The following is a 20,539-nucleotide window of genomic DNA, read 5'->3' as shown; positions in this document are numbered from 1 at the left end:
CACAGGAGTGCCCGCCCTGCCTTGGTTCCCTCCCCCATAGTGCCTACATTTAATTTGAGCGGGAGAGCAGAACATAATTCGCGAGAGGCTGTTAGGTGCGAGAGGCTGTTTTGTACGACCAAAGTTTTTTCCACCTCGCTTGCAATAGTAAGTAAGTAAGTAAAATTTATTTATAAAGCACATTTCACACAGCTTTCACTGACCAAAGTGCTGTACATAATAGTGATATAAATAAAATAAAATAAAATAAAAATAAGTAAACAAATAATTACAATATGAGACGAGCAACAGTAGGCAGACAGATCAACAGAAACAATGACAACAGGAACAGAGACGGCAATGACAACAAGAGACATATACAGAGTTACAGATGGAGCAACAGCCGGAGGGTTAGGAAGCTGGGAAGGATAGAGTGAAAAGGTGAGTTTTGAGCCTAGACTTAAAAACAAGGATGGACGGAGCTTTTTTAATGTCCAGGGGCAATTGGTTCCACAGCCGTGGCGCTGCAACTGCAAAGGCTCTGTCACCTTTTCGCTTGAGCCTTGACCGAGGCACATGGAGGAGAGCATTGCCAGATGATCTGAGGGACCTGGGGGCTTGGTGTGGATGGATAAGGTCAGAAATGTAACTAGGGGCCTGTCCATTAAGAGCTTTAAAAACAATCAGTAAAACCTTGAACTGAATTCTAAAATTAACAGGAAGCCAATGCAAGGAGGCAAGAACTGGTGTGATGTGGTCATGTTTTTTAGTGCCCGTCAGCAGTCTTGCAGCTGCATTTTGGGCCATCTGAAGGCGGTTTAGTAGGGACTGGGGTAGGCCTATGTATAAGGAATTACAATAGTCCAGCCGTGATGTAATGAAGGCATGGATGATTTTTTCAAGGTCTTTAGGAGACAGGAAAGGTTTGATTTTGGCAATTACGCGTAACTGGTAAAAACAGTTTTTGACAGCAGCACAAATTTGTTTGTCAAGACAAAGCTCTGAATCAAGGATGACACCAAGGTTTCTAGCATGGGACTTGACAAAAGGTTCAAGGTTATCTAGGTTGCTGACAAGAGTGTGTTTTGATTTAGGAGGGCCAAAGATCATGACTTCTGTCTTATTGCTGTTTAACTGAAGGAAGTTAGTTGCCATCCAGCCTTTAATATCATCCAGACAGTCCAGGAGAGGTTGTAAAGAGTCCTTAGACTTCAGTGGAAGATACAGCTGAGAGTCGTCTGCGTAGAGGTGGAATGAGATGTTATGTTTCCTGATAATGTTCCCTAGCGGGAGCATGTACAGGCCAAAAAGGACTGGTCCAAGGATGGACCCTTGTGGGACCCCATAGGAGACAGGAGCAGTGGATGAAAAGAACTGACTGATGGATACTGAGAAAGTCCTATGTTTCAGATAGGAGCTGAACCAATCGAGGGCTGTGCCTTTAATACCAACCCACTGTTCAAGGCGGGTCAGAAGAGTGTTATGATCCACAGTATCAAAGGCAGCGCTAAGGTCTAATAAAACCAGGATAGCATTTTCACCAGAATCTAATGTGAGTAACAGATCATTTGTCACCTTTAACAAAGCCGTTTCAGTGCTATGGAGAGTTTTAAAGCCTGACTGAAGAGGTTCTGATATTTCATTTAAATCTAAAAAAGGTTGCAGTTGTGACAGGACAACTTTTTCCATCACTTTAGAAATAAAAGGAAGCTTAGAAATTGGGCGATAATTTTTTAGACACTTAGCATCCAGGTTGTGTTTTTTAAGCAGAGGCTGGACGACCGCATGCTTAAAACATGAAGGGACTGTGCCAGAAGCTAGGCAGGAGTTAATGATGTTTTGAATACTTGGGCCAACTGTATCAAAAGTGTCCTTAATGATATGGGATGGGACAACATCATGAGGGGAAGATGTGGGTTTCATATGTGAGACTATCTCCCTAAGCTCCTCTAAAGAAACTTGTTTGAATGTGTTAAAAATGACTGTAGCACCTGAACAGCCAGGCGTAATGTCAGATGGGGAGGGGTTAAACTGGAATCTGATGTTTTCAATTTTCTCAGTGAAAAATTTTAAGAATTTTTCACAGATGTCAGTGGATGCGTCAGCATCTGGGGATACATGGGGGTTGATAATGGAGTTTATGGTACCAAACAGAATTTGGGGTCTATGGGAATTTTTATTTATAATATCAGAGAAATGTTTGGTTCTGGCTTTTTTGGCTGCTGCCTGATAAGTCAACAGTGCATTTTTAAAAATGTCAAAAGAAACAGTAAGATGGTCTTTCTTCCATCTTCGTTCAGCTTTCCGACAGGCCTGTCTAAAAGAGCGGGTGGGTTCATCCAACCACTGTTGGGATGTCAATTTGGGCCGCCTGTATTTAAGGGGGGCTACAGAGTTTAAGATGTCTGAGCAAGAGGAATGAAAGAGGGAAATCAATTCATCTGGGTTGGAGGGAAGCCGATCAGCAGTTGAGAATGCAGTTTTTTTGAACATTTCAGAGAACTGGATTGCAGTGTGGGAGTTAATATAACGGGAAAAAAGGCCTGGGGTTTTAACTGTACACATGGGGTTAGATAGTGTGATATCAAACACAATAGGCATGTGATCAGAGAACGATGCGTCCTCGATGTTTAATTTGTCAATAAAAATCCCATAGGAGAGAATAAGATCAAGACTATGTCCGAGTACATGAGTAGCCTTGTCTATGTGCTGGAGAAGACTGAAGGAATCCAGGACGTGGCAGAATTCGCTGACCATGGGTCTGCCTGGACAACAGACATGGATATTGAAATCACCCAATATCAGCAGACGGTCATGTAATGGTACAAATTGCGACAGAAAGTCAGAAAAATCGCTAATAAAGTCTTTATCTGGCTTGGGAGGCCTGTAAACCAATGCGCAGACCAACGGAGTTGTAGTGGATTCTATTTTTACGCACTGTAGCTCAAAGCTAGAGTAATTCCCAGTAGACAGTGTCCGAATCTTTAAACGATTTTTAAATACCAAAGCTACTCCGCCACCTCTTCCAACGCATCTCGGGGTGCTAATGACGGAACAGTTTGTTGGACAGAGCAATGGGGTAATGCTCTCGACTAGCTGTTTTTCTCCCCCGGGGAGCGGTGCAGAGATAATTTTCATTTTAGCCCCCATATCAATGAACAGCAATGCGTAACATACTGTATATCAAGGTTCTGTTTTGCCAAGACAAAATGGATGGCATTTGTTTTATTCTCAATGCAAATCTGACATTTAAGGTTAGTTTCCGCATTCGAATGCATAACATAAATATACATTTCTTCTTTTTTTTTCTTATAATAATCAGGACAAAATAATGCCACTGTAACCTGCGTTGTGTTTGTCTTGTGCGGTATGGACTGGGACACTCTCAGTAATGGAGGCAGAGGGTTTTACTGCCTGTACAATGGGTCATCAAATAAACAGAGACAGGGTATAAAGCTCTGGTCCACCTGCAGCAGATATTGGCTTTCCTGCTTCATGATACTAAAGTGTGTTTTATAAATAATAAGCCCTAACAAACAATATATACAATTACTTTGTCAATCTGACATATAGCAAATACTACATCCATTTAAAGAGATACTTCACCGGTGGGAATATGAAGGTTTTATGAATTAAATGATTCAATGTATTATAAATGTGAAAAAAAAATTGAAATCGGTTCATCCTAGCCTGAAAAAAGGCAGAAAGAGTGTTTTCATTGTCTCTCTGGCTCAAAGTAAGAAAACCTCCAACTACCACAGTGCATAGCGATCGCTGCCCCGCCCACCTGTCGGTCTCCCATCCCCCTCATTCCCCCTCAGTACGCGAGCTCCCGCCCCCTCTCATTCCTTATTGGTGGAAAAATTTGCCACCAAAAGTGTGTTGTAGTCCTCGGCCCTTCTAGCGGGACAAGAGGTTTCTCCCGAAATGACGTCAAACGCGTCATTTGACGTCATTTCGGGAGAAAATTAGATGAGAAAAAATGGGCCAAGGGGAGACTGGTTTAGACTGATATTTATTTATATATTTATTTATATTACAATAGCGATTTTATAATGATAGAACGCCGGTTCTAAATTGGTGAAGTATCCCTTTAAGTATTAATCGTCCAAATGGAATCGTGCTGAACAGCGCTCATAAACAGCTAAACTCTCGACTCCTGTGGTGACCAACGGTATTGCACGCCGAATGCAATAGAGCTCGTAAGTCCGCCTCTTCCGGGAGAAGGAAAATTAGAATGGGGTTCAATGGAGAGAAAGTCATTCTTTTCTGGTCCCAGTCTCTAGATTCCCTGGATAACACATATGATTGTGGATTTAAATTATAATTTTTCATGCAAAGAAAACAAAATTAATTCGCGAGGAAGTTTGAAAATGTTAGGGTTTGTGTGAGGCCGCTTTGTGAACTACAGCTCCTCGCTGCTCTCGACTCAAATGATATACGTCCCCACCACTCTAGTACAGGCATGGCAATCTCTCTGCTCCACTTCACCGCTTTTTTCCACGGGGAGGATAACATCATTGAAAGAGGTGAAAACCATTATAAGTCGGGGCATGTGGAGATTTTCTGTTATGCCGATGGGGAGATTGTCGGTCTTGTCCACACCAGTCGCAGGAAGCGTGACGTCACATACGAGACGTGTAGTCTTTCTCATTATGTTTTCTCCATCGCCTTTAACTGAACATTTGCACAATAAACTGTCAAACTTTTTACATAAAAAAATATTATTTGGACCCAGACAAAACATATGTGTAATCCAAGGCATTTAATGACTGGGATCAGAAAATAATACATTTCTTTCCATTGACTCCGATTCTAATTTCCTCGCCTAGAGGTCCCATGAGGGGTCTACCGGAAGGGGCATACTTACAAGCTCTATAGAGCTCGTAAGTCCGCCCCTTGCGGTAGACCCCCATGGGAGCTATGAGATCGTAAAAAATTATTGAGTTTCAATGGAGAGAAAGTCATTATTTTCTGTTCCCAGTCTTTATATACCCTGGATTACACATATGTTGTCTGTGGATTTAAATTATAATTTTTCATGCAAAGAAAACAAAAAAAAAATTGAATAAGTTTGATAATGTTAGCTTTTGTGTGAGGCCGCTTTGTGAAATACAGCTTCTCGCTGCTCTCGACGCGAATGATATACGTCCCCACCACTCTGGTACAGACATGGCAATCTCTCTGCTCCACTTCACCGCTTTTTTCCAAGGGGAGGATAACAGCATCGAAAGAGGTGAAAACCATTATAAGTCGGGGCATGTGTAGATTTTCTGTTATGCCGATGGGAAGATTGTCGGTCTAGTCCACGCCATTCGCAGGGAGTGTGTCGTCACATACGAGACGTGCAGTCTTTCTCATTGTGTTTTCTCTACAGCCTTTAACTGAACAATTGCACATTAAACGGTCAAACTCTTGACATGAAAAATTGTCATTTAAATCCACAAACAACATATGTGTAAACCAAGGCATATAAAAACTGGGACCAAGGCATATAAAAATGGGCTCTACCGGAAGGGGTGGACTTACGAGCTCTAAAATGACATTGCTGGCTAGACAGTGACACCGCATTGAGGGCGCATTCCTGCCTCGTTCACACTACTTGGGCCATCGACGGATGAGGGCTTTTTGAAGTATCCATGTGTTTTCCCGGGTTGCATTACAAAGGCGATTTCATTGGACAGTATACAGCGCTCGCAAAGTGCATTGTGGGTCCGTCCGTCCTTTCGGCTCCGTGCGTCAAAGGTTGAGAAATGTTCAGCTTTTCAGACAGCGATGGATACGTCGGCCAATCACATCGCGCTTTGCAAATGTACGCAAATACATTGTCCTATGAAATCGCCTTTGCAATAATACCCGGGAAAAAACACATGCGTCAAAAAGCCCCCATCCGTCGATGGACGGAGGTAGTGTGAATGTGCCCTCACACTAACTGCATCCGTCGACGGATCTCAGTAGGCGTGTTTCAGATCGTCTGCATTTGCGCGCATGCATGCACGAGACTTGAGAATCCGCCGGAACTAGTCAAAAACACGTAAAGTTCCCACCACGTGATGTCAGAATCAGGTGCACTTCTCGTGGTTTGAACAAGCATAGTTTGGGAGAGGGAGCATGTCTCTTTTAAAGGAAATATGTAATTCCTCACGTGGGAAATTCCACGTGATAATTCCAACCAACTAGGGCAACGTTTAGATATGTTGAGGGGAGTGTCTTATGTCCACATTTATTTGAGACCATATGCACAGAAATGCAGACGGAGGGAGCGCCCGCAAGTTTTAAAGTCATGTGACATGTTGCATAGGGAAGTTATCCCCATCATTTCTGACAAAGTCAATCGGCCATGACTTTGCATGGGGCACTCGCGAAATGCATTGTGGGTCCGTTCGTCCTTTCGGCTCTGTGTTCTGCATCAAAAGTTGAGAAATATTCTCAAGTACCCTGTCCAATGAAATTGCCTTTGTAATACAACCCGGGAAAACATGAAAGCCCCGATCCGTTGATGGACGCATGTAGTGTGAATGCGGCGTCACACTACATGCATCCGTCCACGGATGGCCGAGGGCGTGTCTGACGTATAGGGGACTGTACACGCAGCCTGCTGCCAATCAAATCACTTCCCGCTACAAAACTGATGTGTGGATATAAATACAAAAGATGACAAACAACAGATGACTGAAAACAATCCTATTGATTCAACATTTCTTGAAAAAAATACAACGGCCAGAATCTTCCTGCTCTTTCCTGCTTGTTATTGCAAAATGGATCCAGTAGTCCCGTGAATTGTATTTGCCAAACCGTGATCTGATTGGCAGACTGATACGTCTCTGCTCAACTTTTTGATGCGAGAGCCCACAGAACGGACGGACCCAAAATGAAAATGCAGGGTCCACCTGCATTTCGAGAGCGTTCTATGCAAAGTCAATGAGATCCATCGACGGACGGACGGAGCATAGTGTGAATGCGCCCTGAAGGCTCAGGCCCCGTCCACATGGAAACGATTTTTGGGGAAAAACTCAATACGTCTTGTGTGTTTGGGCCGACTGTACAGAGGGATTTGGCGTTTTTGGTGCCCGAAAACACACTTTTTTTAAACCAGGTTGCAGGGTGGATAAGATAAAAACGTCCCTATGCGTTTTCGTGTTAGGATTCGTGTGGACGCCTTTGGGGTATTCCACGAACGGAGGTTTAACAAACACAGAGTTAACGCTGAACTCTAGGTTGATTGACCCTGTGCCAACTAAACCAGAGCTGTCAGTTCCACCGCACAGGTTATGCATTAGTTCAATCAACTCGGGGTTGGTTAACACAGGGTTGTGCGTGTCCACGCCAAACCTATAAAGACGTGATGTATGGATCATGGAAACCCTGATCGAAATGGCGAAACAGGCCGCTTATTTCAATGAAATGGAACTCCAGGTTCTCCTGGAGAGCTATGACTAGGAGAAGGACATTATCACATGAAAAGGGAACGCTAAAGCCTCTGCAACCCGGAGAACCAAAGCCTGGCAGCGGATCGCTGACCGCGTAAATGTGTGTTACACGTCAAAAGCATGATCCTTAATATTTGAGCCATGAATCTATAAATATCCCAGTCAAGCATTCTTAACGTTCCTACCACAAAACTCTTTTCTTCTAAAAAAATATGTACCCCGATGGCTCCCAAGCGGTCAGCGGATCAAGTAAAAATTAAGTATAAAAACATACAAACTGGTAAGCTTTGCCCACCATCGTATTGGTATAAATTTAAATATGCCCTTTTTTTAAGCCAATCGTGAAAAGGCCGACAGCCGGCAGACTGGATCTGGCCCCCAAATTGTCTTGACCCCGGTGGAGGAGCTGTTAATAGACATAAATTCAGGGCGCCCTGGCATGGAGGGGGTACCTGGAGGTACCTCCTCAGAGAGTCAGGGGCCATGTGAGGGTACTGGTTGAATGTAGGTTTTTGTGTTTTTCTTGTATTTTAGATTTTGGTTGCCTTCGAAGTAACACATGCAAACCGTGTGCGTGCCACAGCGCATATGTTCCAAATGTTGTTTTTTTGGTAACTGGGTAGAAAACCTAAAAGTGACAATTCATCAACTTCACAGATCAAGATGGATTAGTGCTTGTAATGAAGCCGCCGGCTACGATCGAACATTCTGCAGTGGATGCAAGTCCGTTAGGACTATTTATACTTTCTGTTGTATGCGCCTCTCGGCATAGTTCTCACCCAATATTGCTCTTTGTATGATAGGAGGCTGATGAAAATCTTGGTCCGGATGTGGATGGGTCATCTGAAAGGACTGAGATGTGCTCAGCATCTCCAACATTATAGATAAAACTACCATTTGCAAAAAACGGAGGGCTACGCAAATAGTCTGGAGTGAACTGAGGCCAGGGGCCTCATGTACTAAGACTTGCGTGGATTTCATACTGAAACTTGGCGTACGCCAAAACCCAGAAACTGTCTTACGCACAAATAAATTCAGATGTATCAAAGTGTGCGAACGCATGGATCCAAGCACGTTTCTTTTGTACATCTCGATCAACGTGGAATTGAGCGCACATGCCGAGGTGCCAAACTCCTCCCTGTCCATGCCCTCATTTAAATATGCAATTTCATTTAAATAGGCCTCTGGACCTGAGATTCACCTCTTAATCCGATCACCTGGCACCATGGACAGAGGCAAAAAACGAAACTTCACGGAGTCTGAGCTCGAGATTTTGCTCCACGAGGTAGAAATGCGTAAGCATATGCTATTGGAACCCTGTCAACAGGGATAAATGCAAAACAAAAGAGAAGTGAGTGGGAGTGTGTTTGCGAGGCCGTCAATGCAGTGGGGTCTCAGCAGCGCACACACTCTGAAATTAAAAAAAAGTGGTCAGACCTCAAGGTGGAGGTGAAGCGGAGGGTTTCTGCCCACCGCCGAAGCGTGACCGCAACAGGTGGGGGGACGGGAGTGGGGGAACTCTCCCCCTTCGATTTGAGAGCGGCCGCTTTGATCGGTGACACAGCTCTCACCGGAGTGGTGGGAGCCCATGAAGGGGACACCGATCATCCCCAAGGTAAATATGCTGAAGTCATAAATGCTGTAATTATACTGGTCATACAATTGGCTGCTTGCAATACACATAAGTCGTGCGTAAAGATGCCAGGATATTTAAGACTTTGACTCGTGTTTATTAACTTAAATTTTTTATTTTTGAATAGACAAGCAAGGAGAGGGCACGGATTGCTCCGTCGGCCCCGGCGTCTCCTCCGTCGGCCCCGGCGTCTCCTCCGTCGGCCCCGGCGTCTCCTCCGTCGGCCCCGGCGTCTCCAGCGCCCTTCAGATTTGACCATTTGCGATGTCCTCTAACAACGCTAACGCAGCCATTTTTAAAACAATTTTCTTCATCCATTGCGCATGCTTTTATAGCCACCCATATAATTGCAAGGTGTGTTAATTGTTCATTAGTGTGTCTCTGATGTGCAAATCACTCTGAGTCATTGTTTTCACCTTTTTTCCCAGTTTCCCAGCGTCACCCCTAAGGGTCGCCAAAGGAACAATAGCTGTAGAAACGTGCGTACGACAGCTCTGGAGCTGGCGTGGGGACCGCACATTTTTACGGTCATTTCACGTTTTGTACATCTGAACGTGAGCGTGGAAAAGGACGTACGCCACGTTTTTGTGCGTACGCAACCTTAGTACATGAGGCCCCAGGTCCTCGATTGGTAGTGTTGGCTATGTAAGGTTGGAAAAGGCTATTTAAAAAGATTAAAGATTTGCGCGAGAATCTATATCTCTCCAGCAAAAAGTCATCCGATATGCCAAGATGCACGTATAATTTGCGCTCCGATATCAACAGGCCTCTCATCAAAAGGGCATGCCATTAATGTGAACACATGAAATCTGCAGTGAACGCGGGTTTAAATACCCAAAACCGGGTTATGTTCCAAACTTAACCTGCGCAAAACCTGCTCCAACCAGGTTTGATTCAGAGCATATGTTTCTATAGCAACTAACATACCGTGATCCTTTTGGAACGGAAAACCTAGGGTTACCGCAAACCCTGGGTCAACTTCCCCGGTTATGTGATAAAACCGGCTTTGTGGAATACCCCACTGATACGCAAACGTAATTTTTTTTTGTAGCTTTAAATACGGCCCCTTGGTAAATTTAATTATGAACCCACATAAAAAATCTGCTCAATCTACAAGGTTTATCAACTGCTTTCTCCTCCTCGACTGTATATTTGTATAGAGCGCGCAGGCTTGATGCGCCGACGTCTTCTTCTTTTTTTTGTGGAGAACCAGTGCCACACAGAGGCCTTGAATATGTATTACAGTGTTGCTACAGCTCGATTTGTTTACACAATGAGTCCGTCTTTAAGGAGATATTCCAGAAACGCAGCCAAGGAAAACATTGGGGAAAAGATAGTTTTCGCTCTTGTTGACAGGGCCTTGGTCTCAATACTGCCCTTAACCCAAACCCTTAAACCTATCCCTTCCCTACACCTTAACCCTACCCCTCAACACTACGCAATGGAATGACAACCCTTCAAGACCCAGTTACAGCACATCATTAGTAGTCGTTGAGGGGGTTTTGATCTTTATTTTTATAATATTTTTTTGATCTTTTGATACAATATCTGTCTCTGGAATTTGTCTGTTTAGTTTGAATGTCTTGGAATGAAAGGTTAGGGCAACCAATGCAGAGGAGGTGCTTGAGATGGAGGGATGGGCTCTGTGGTGACAGCGGCCTCAATGATCTTCTGAAAGAAAAAATAACAAATGAGAAGGAATTATATCGCAGAACTGGGTGATATGGCCACATGTTATGTATAATAAACAAACAGACAGGCAGACAGACAGACAGACAGACAGACAGACAGACAGACAGACAGACAGACAGACAGACAGACAGACAGACAGACAGACAGACATTTCTACCAAAATAAATTAAATAAAACACTGGTTTGTAAAAATCGACTTCACATTGATCCACCATTCTCGAGGCTAATATGCATTTTTAAAACCAACTATTGCATTACTTGGTAAGGAATTATCTTCAACCTGGAGTCCCTAGAACATGGAACATATGGATATCATTGTTGTTGGGAAATGGGAATATGTCCAGTAGCCTACTGGCATACACCATCATCCATGTTGTAAAGATCGCTATAGCATGTTCGCTAACTAGCAATTAGCGCATATTAGCGATTTTGTGGTTATACTTGCTATCCATGTTATAACGAAAATGTCTACATTTAACAGAATAATGATAATGCCATCAAAGGTGGGAAATGGGATATGGGAATATGTAGAAATCGCAACATAGAAAAAACTTACATTTGTTGTTTTCGATCCTGTTGCATCTTTTTCGCACACCATCTTGCCTAGGTTTTTCTTGATTTTCCATTTTATTCACAACTGTAGCATTGCAAGCATTGCGAAAATCGTTACTTCAAGGGGAGGTTAGCCCTCCCCCTTAGCCCTCAATAAAACGACTAATGGGACAACTCTATGCTCATGAACGCTCAACAGCGTAGCGTAGGGTTTAGATTTTGGGTTAAGGGCTGAATCAGGATTGAGCCTTAATGCTAGCAGCGCCAGGCGTGTAATTTATAAACGTAAACGAGATATTCAACTCATCTCATCTCATCTCATCGTCATCCGCTTATCCGGGGTCGGGTCGCGGGGGGAGCAGCTCAAGCAGGGGGCCCCAGACTTCCCTTTCCCGGGCCACATTGACCAGCTCTGACGGGGGGATCCCGAGGCGTTCCCAGGCCAGTGTTGAGATATAATCTCTCCACCTAGTCCTGGGTCTTCCCCGAGGTCTCCTCCCCACTGGACGTGCCTGAAACACCTCCCAAGGGAGGCGCCCAGTGGGCATCCTTGCCAGATGCCCGAACCACCTCAGCTGACTCCTTTCTAAGTAAAGGAGCAGCGGCTCTAATCCGAGTTCCTCACGGATGGCTGAGCTTCTCACCCTATCCCTAAGGGAGACGCCAGCCACCCTTCTGAGAAAACTCATCTCGGCCGCTTGTACCCGCGATCTCGTCCTTTCGGTCATCACCCAACCCTCATGACCATAGGTGAGGGTAGGAACGAAGATCGACCAGTAGATCGAGAGCTTTGCCTTGCGGCTCAGCTCTCTTTTCGCAACAACGGTGCGGTAGAGCGAACGCAATACCGCCCCCGCTGCTCCGATTCTCCGGCCAATCTCACGCTCCATAGTACCCTCACTCGCGAACAAGACCCCGAGGTACTTGAACTCCTTCACTTGGGCTAAGGCTCATTTCCTACCCGGAGTAAGCAATCCACCGGTTTCCTGCTAAGAGTCATGGCCTCAGATTTAGCGGTGCTGATCCTCATCCCAGCCGCTTCACACTCGGCCGCCAGCCGATCCAGTGAGTGCTGAAGGTCACAGGCCGATGATCCAATGAGGACCACATCATCTGCAAAAAGCAGTGACGAGATCCTCAGACCACCGAACTGCAACCCCGCCCCAGCACGACTACGCCTCGATATCCTGACCATGTATATCACAAACAGGATTGGTGACAAGGCGCAGCCCTGGCAAAGATATTCAACTGAAACAACTAATTGGTTACCTGCACAATGGATCATAAAATATACAGAGACAGGTTATAAGCATGAGTCTGGTCCGCCTAGACAAAATAAATACCTTATAACGAATTGCACGGCAACCATGCAAACGTGCAAGCGAAAATTGAAAATCGAATAAAAGAAACAATACTGTGCGCAATATCACCAGAATGTGATTTGTATGATGCCATATATATTAAAAAAACGTCTAGAGATAGCTAACTTGTACAAAACAATGCTAACTTGACTTTTAATAGCTTTTCATGCATATCTTTTCTTTACTCAACCTACCATGGCCGTGATATTAGATATTATACTCTATAGATACCTATATATTATCTAATATTATATATTATTATTATATAATAATAATACTATAAAATTAGATAGATATAGTGCTCCGGGAGTCCGCTGATTCGCTGAAAACCTTTCACCTGAAACGTCAGAGCATAGGTTTGGCGAAATTATTTTTTTAGATGCAATTATTTACAGAGTCTCTCTCCAGCCAAAGATCCAAAGTTGGCAACCCTGCTTAACCCTAAAGGCCGATCCATACCTCCGGATCCGGACGAAATTCGTCCGTCGCCCCAAACGTTGCCCCCGGAACTACCCTTCATACCTCCATCTGGTTTTAGCGTTGTTATGGATGGTACGCAATAAATCCTCTGGAAGGCAGTGACTGTCGTTTCACAAATTAACGGCATTGACAATCGCAAACATGCATCTGTAGAGATGATTTTGCTTTGCGTCATCCGAAATCGGCAAAAGAAAGTGCAAAAAGTGTGCGGTGGCATGTGACACCCCTCACCAACCCGCAGATTATCTCCTCAAAATGTTGTTAAATGACCAGTTAAAACTCATTGCCAAAACAATAAAATAAAAATGTCAGGTATATAGTATAATATAAGTACAAAACGTAAAATACTATATATATATATATATATATATATATGAGATATTATACTACTCTATATTTTCGCGAATGGTCTGACTTTTGACTCTATACTGCCGCCTCGATTTCCGATGGTATTGCTCTGGTTCTCCCGGAGCACTCCGGATTCGTAAGCTCAGAGGCGACGGACCCATTTACGGACGAAACGCCTCCGGGCCCGGACGAAACGGTCCGTATCCGTATTTACCGTAGGGTGTGAATGGGCCTTTACGCCCCGTGCCCACTACCTCCGTCCGTTGCGTGATCCCCATTGACTTTGAATGGGGACGGACGCGCAATGCATTGTGAATCCGTCCGTTCCGTTGGAGCCTTCGGCTCAGTCAAGAAGTTGAAAAATGTTCAACTTTTTCGGCAGCGACGGATCCGTCATCCAATCAGATCGCGTCTGCAAATTTAAGCACTGTGACGCGACTCGGGCTCTGACGATACTGGAAAGCGGGAAAGCGGGTCATCTTGCATCACAACAAGCAGGAAGTAGCGGGAGGAACCCGGCGAAGCGATTTGATTAGCTAACGGATGCCTCTGCAAAGACTACTCCCCCATCAGTCAGCCACGCCTTCCCACGTCCGTTGACTGAAGGGGGGCACGGGGGGCAAGTGGGCACGGGGCGTTACGCCTCGTGCCCACTACCTCCGTCTGTTGACTGATCCCTATTGACTTTGAATGGGGACGGACGCGCACTGCATTGTGGATCCGTCCGCTGAAGGCTCCGTCAAAAAGTTGAAAAATGTTCAACTTTTTCGGCAGCGACGGATCCGTCATCCAATCAGATCATGTATGCAAATTTAAGCACTGTGACACTACTCGGGCTCTGACGACCCTGGAAACCTCCCCCAACCGTCAGCCACGCCTTCCCAGTCCTTTGACTGACGGTGCAGTGGGCATGAGGCGTAAACCCATCCCAGTAGGTGGAAAAAACTCAAATGTCTGCCCTCTGTTATATGAATCAGGCATGAAGGCTGGTTTATACCAGGCTACTCCGTAAAGGGCTGTACACGGAGTCGCTGGCGGAGACCCTCTCCGTAGCTCTACGTGCGCATCCAATATTTTGTAACTATCCGTCGAGGCAACGGAGACGGATGGAGACGGCAAGGGTTGTGATTGATCCACTAACAACATCATTTCCAGAATCACTTTTACCGGTTTGACTTCGCACCTTATTTACCTTGTTTACTTTTCACATTAAGGTAGCCTACCAATAAAACAACAAATAAGATTTGAAAAGCTTTGGAAGTTTATTAACAGCACTATTTACATGGTTAGTAGTCAGCATATAAGAATCGATCGGGCGGCAAATGCATTGCGTATCGGACCTCCCGACAGAGAGCTGCGAAGACTCAAGGGGTCTCCGTAGTTAAGGAGTTGGAGAATAGATTACGGAGTCGGAGTAGTAAACCTTGGCCTTCAGGGTTTAATTAGTAGATAATATAATATACATCTAGCCCTACAGGAAGTGTTGTAATTAGTCGGTGATCATGGTGTTAAGGTGCCTTATTTGTCAACCGTGCGAAGAAAAGGCTCAAAACTTAATAAAAGAAAACTTGCTGCATGGAAAAAAGTGACTGATGCAGTTATCCCAGTTGGGTCTGAAGAGAAAACACTATCTGAAGTAAAAAGAAAATGGTTGCGGTTAAACTTAACGCCATAAACTTGGCCATTCACCAAGTAGATCAGAGTGTGCCAAGTCCTCCAATAACGCAAGATAAGCCATTGCACTACATTTCTAACAGGGTTCGACACCAATTTGTCTGTTAAAATACCCTACAAATCGTGGGTTCTGGTGAGAATTGCTGATGTAGGTCTGTAGCGTGAAACTACAATTTTGATTTCAATCAAGTTGTCGCCAACAGTGAGAATCACTTAGGTCGAACTAGGCCAACGGGAATATTTTTGGCCACTTGAATCCCAATTCACATTAACAGCCCCCGGGGGCTGTTAATGTGAATTGGGAATTGGGGTGAATTGGGATCTCCCATAGTAAACGTGGTTGGTGGCCTGTTGCTTTAAATATTGCCACCTTAAAGCATATCGGTGACAAATACCTCCTTTCCTTTCATAAAGAATGCTCAGGAGTAACCTATGCTAAAAGTGGGTTAAAGTTTGCATCAAAGCACCTTTCCTAAGCATTTTCTGAATTCGAAACCACCTTTCCTCCAATTATTTCTGGGTCACCTCATTGGGAAAGGAAATTTCCCAAGCAAAAAAAAAGAATTTGTAAGGCCGTAGTGTTACATATTGCAAAGACAATGATTCGAACAACATGCAAGCTGTGTGGTTTCAGGGATAGCAGCGTCTATATGAATCGCCATGGCAGTGATAGAAAACATTGCATAAACTGACAAACTATATCCTATACAATGTAATCTATCCTATACAATGTAATATCTACATTCACGAGCATGGAGCTGGACCTGGCTGAACCGACCCCATCAGCTGTGACCCCAGGACCTGGCTGAACCGATCTACATTCACTGATTACTGAAGATTACGAAAATAAAATGCAGTTATCTCTAGATATATTTTTTTAAATATTGTTTTTTCCCGCTGTTTTAGCAGACAGAGCCTTGCTTTACGTGAAGTATATTTGTTTCTAGAACAGTTGGTAGGGGTCTAAAACATTCATATGTGTCGTTTTGGACAACCTATTCAAACAACCTATTCTGTCGTTTAGGTTGTCATTTCTTTGTTTAAAAAGAGACATAATGATCTTGTCTTCTTGTGTTCTACAATTGTTTTCTTTTTAAATGTTGTTCTTGTGAAGCACAAATTGAACCTGCTAGGAAAACATGCCACAAACAACATTTCTACCAATGCTCAGGCAGGCAAAGTTCACTTTGGCTACATCTATGGAATCAGTGCCATGTCCTGTCTGGGGGTGTACCTGCTGCTCAACATGATGAGCTCCCTGGCCGTGTCCTGTGGCTGTGTGGCCAGCATACTGGGCTACTGTCTGCTGCCCATGGTGGTCCTCTCCGCATTTGCAGTCTTTGTCTCTTTACAGTGAGTATAAACATCTTGTGCACACGACATTCAAATAGTGAGTTGTCTCAGTTTATTCATTCTACTTTCTCAGAATTTTATCAGGCTCATCCCACTTTGTTTTCGATTGAGTCTCATAGTTGTCATGCAATCAAATCTATAGCAATGGCCAGTAGTTGAAAAGATATGAGAAAATGAGAACCACGGGACTCAATTAAAACTAAATTGAATCAAACATGTGGGGCAAGCAAAACTTGCCTATTGCTGGTTTAACGTAGCTTTATTAGTAGTGATTATCCTACTTGTGGCAGTATAGCATAATGGAAGCACATTCATGTTTAAAGGTATAGATGATGTGTGGTCTGCATCTGACAGGACAATTGTGAACGGAGTCACACATTTCAAACAGGTTGTAACCATAATGAAACACAGAATAAAAGATCAGGATCAGTGTATTTCTTAGCATTGACAATGCCCCATGCTTATAAAGACAACTTTATTCTCAAGAATTCAAAATCACTTCCGTAAGGTGTGTATTTTTTAAGGCTGACATTTCCTCGAGTATTTATTAAATACTTTTTATTGAATGAATTTCCTTCCTGTTGTCTTTACCTTTCTTCCAGAGGCTACCTGGGGACTCTTTTAGCGTTGTTGGTTGTTGGATGGTGCAGTATGTCTGCTTCCAAGATCTTTATCTCAACGCTGGCCATGGAAGATCAACAGCTACTGGTAGCTTACCCTTGTGCTCTGCTTTATGGGGTTTTCGCACTGCTTACTGTCTTTTAGATTTTAAGTTTCTAGTAAAGGCTTAACCCAGTAACATCATAACAAAGTGTTGTAGCAGATCACTTTGTGGAAAGTGTTGTTTTGTTATTTGACGATGTCCTTATTCATTTCTTTAACCTTTTCCTTCAAATGCAATTACAGTAAAAAACGTTTGTATTTTCTGTCCCAGAATGCTCAGGAGCTGTCATTATTTTGCTTGTTTAAAAAGAGTTTAGTATTTCGTCATTGTTTTTTAAAAGCAAGATTGATTCAGAAACTTACTTGGCTGAACTAGAATATAATTCAAAGGCCCACTATGCATTCTGATGGTTCTACAACCATTTCTGGGTCGTTTGGTGGGTGTTTCATTGCCCCTTGTCGCTTCTCCTAGGAAAAAGCGAATATGCCACTTGCTCTGTTCGGACCGACACAATCCGGATGTGACGCAGCGGAAGTATCCAATCGCGCCTCGAAAATGTAGTCAGATTGAAGTTTCGAAAATGCTTTACGGCACAGACACACCCCCAAACATGGCACCGGCTAGATATAAACAGCCACTTGCGGCAATTGTTGCATTCATCATGGATCAATCGACTGATAAGGGACCCAAGAGGCGACTGTCGGTGCTATCGTTATGTATTATGTTGGCCAACACTCTTACACTGATTGTTCTGTTCAACCAAAGATAAAACAATTATAATCTAGGATATAAATTCTCCCCGTCAACTATAAGAAAGGATGGATCTATGTTTATTGCAATACAAATACACAATTTAAAAAATGTATAACCTTGTCTACACTTTATGAACATCTACTTCGGACATGGCTCCACGCATTCGCCGGCAATTTTGAAAACAAATGCACATGGCTAGCGTAGAAGTGCATGGGGAAGGGTCGTCAACGAGTTGTAAAACGTAATCCTATCAAAACAGATGTTCAACGGATAGTTTTAAATTCTTACTCTAATACAAACAAAATATTTATTTTAATAAATAGTATGCCTACCATGAAATGGAAAAAGAAATAATGCTAAGTAAGTTCATTTTCTGTTTTTAGTTTTGTCTTGCAGTAATTAAGAGCTTTCACCTTGATGATTTCTATATTCATACATCTGTACATTTTAATGTAAATAATTGTTTTATGTGTCCTTTATCACATCATTTATGTGTCTTATCATAAGACAAACAGTTGGTTTTCTATCAAACATAATTATTTAGGAATCACTCGTTCCACTCTTTTTGTTGTGCTTCCTGCTGTTGGATTTAAAGCCTGACCTAAAGAAGTCCAACCCGGTTTCTTACGATTTCATGCTCATGCGCACGAATGTTAATCTATTGAACCGTGTCCCAGAGCACGATTGTCAGACTTTTATCGTGCTACACATAAGGAAATGTAAACCAATGCATTTTGAATGGGAGCATTTTTTTCAGGCGAGAGAGAGTGTTTTTTTTAAGCAGACCTCCTCAAAAAAAAATAAACTGAAACGAATGTGCTCCTCAGACAATTACCGAGCTCCACAAAATGAAACAAGAGAGAGAATGAAAGAGAGAGCAAGAGAGAGAGAGAGAGAGAGAGAGAGAGAGAGAGAGAGAGAAGCTTCAGAAGGGGTGAACTACACCCCGTGTACCTCGGAGTCACACTCGACAGGACGCTCTCTTTCAAAACCTACCTCCAGAACACCAAAGCCACGGTCAACACACGCAACAACATCCTGCGCAAACTGGTAAACTCAAGGTGGGGCGCTGATCCGTCAACCATCCGTGCAACTGCCCTAACCTCGCTAACCTGGAAGACTCAACTACGAGTGGAGCAGCGGAGGTGCAAATCACTTATGAAAGCATGGAGCTGGACCTGGCTGAACCGACCCCATCAGCTGTGACCCCAGGACCTGGCTGAACCGACCCCATCAGCTGTGACCCCAGGACCTGGCTGAACCGACCCCATCAGCTGTGACCCCAGGACCTGGCTGAACCGACCCCATCAGCTGTGACCTGTGACCCCAGGACCTGGCTGAACCGATCCCATCAGCTGTGACCTATGACCCCAGGACCTGGCTGAAAGACCCCATCAGCTGTGACCTGGGACCCCAGGACCTGGCTGAACCGACTCCGTCAGCTGTGACCTGTGACCCCAGGACCTGGCTGAACCGACCCCATCAGCTGTGACCTGTGACCCCAGGACCTGGCTGAACCGATCCCATCAGCTGTGACCTATGACCCCAGGACCTGGCTGAAAGACCCCATCAGCTGTGACCTGGGACCCCAGGACCTGGCTGAACCGACTCCGTCAGCTGTGACCTGTGACCCCAGGACCTGGCTGAACCGACCCCATCAGCTGTGACCTGTGACCCCAGGACCTGGCTGAACCGACCCCATCAGCTGTGACCCCAGGACCTGGCTGAACCGACCCCATCAGCTGTGACCCCAGGACCTGGCTGAACCGACCCCATCAGCTGTGACCCCAGGACCTGGCTGAACCGACCCCATCAGCTGTGACCCCAGGACCTGGCTGAACCGACCCCATCAGCTGTGACCTGTGACCCCAGGACCTGGCTGAACCGATCCCATCAGCTGTGACCTATGACCCCAGGACCTGGCTGAAAGACCCCATCAGCTGTGACCTGGGACCCCAGGACCTGGCTGAACCGACTCCGTCAGCTGTGACCTGTGACCCCAGGACCTGGCTGAACCGACCCCATCAGCTGTGACCTGTGACCCCAGGACCTGGCTGAACCGACCCCATCAGCTGTGACCCCAGGACCTGGCTGAACCGACCCCATCAGCTGTGACCTGTGACCCCAGGACCTGGCTGAACCGACCCCATCAGCTGTGACCTATGACCCCAGGACCTGGCTGAACGACCCCATCAGCTGTGACCTGTGACCCCAGGACCTGGCTGAACCGACCCCGTCAGCTGTGACCTGACATCAACGACATCTGAGGGTCTACTGGTCTGAGGGTCTACTGGTCTGAGGGTCTGGGGGTCTGAGGGTCTACTGGTCTGAGGGTCTACTGGTCTGAGGGTCTGGGGGTCTGAGGGTGTACTGGTCTGAGGGTCTACTGGTCTGAGGGTCTGAGGGTCTACTGGTCTGAGGGTCTACTGGTCTGAGGGTCTACTGGTCTGAGGGTCTGGGGGTCTGAGGGTGTACTGGTCTGTGGGTCTACTGGTCTGAGGGTGTACTGGTCTGAGGGTCTGGTCTGAGGGTCTACTGGTGTGAGGGTCTGGGGTCTACTGGGGGTCTAACCCTCCACCCTACGCCTGCTACAGGGTCAGATGGTCTGGGGGCTGGTCGC

The 20,539-nt window shown here is 44.9% G+C and overlaps 1 protein-coding gene across 2 annotated transcripts in view; it reads left to right on the top strand.

Moving 5' to 3' along the window:
• zgc:123321 (Protein YIPF5-like) overlaps positions 1-17,774 on the top strand; it is a 29,128-nt gene extending 11,354 nt beyond the window's left edge. For both annotated transcript variants that reach the window (XM_030355964.1, XM_030355965.1), the window contains 2 exons: positions 16,321-16,502; positions 17,105-17,774. In XM_030355964.1, the coding sequence (XP_030211824.1) occupies positions 16,321-16,502; positions 17,105-17,267 (345 nt within the window). In that variant the 3' untranslated portion in view covers positions 17,268-17,774. The remainder of the gene's footprint in view (positions 1-16,320; positions 16,503-17,104) is intronic.
• Positions 17,775-20,539: the final 2,765 nt, after the last annotated feature.

Source organism: Gadus morhua, chromosome 5, assembly GCF_902167405.1.
Source record: "Gadus morhua chromosome 5, gadMor3.0, whole genome shotgun sequence".
Lineage (NCBI taxonomy): Eukaryota > Metazoa > Chordata > Actinopteri > Gadiformes > Gadidae > Gadus > Gadus morhua.
The sequence above is the reverse complement of the archived record's forward strand: the minus strand, read 5'-3'. Positions and strand labels throughout refer to the sequence as shown.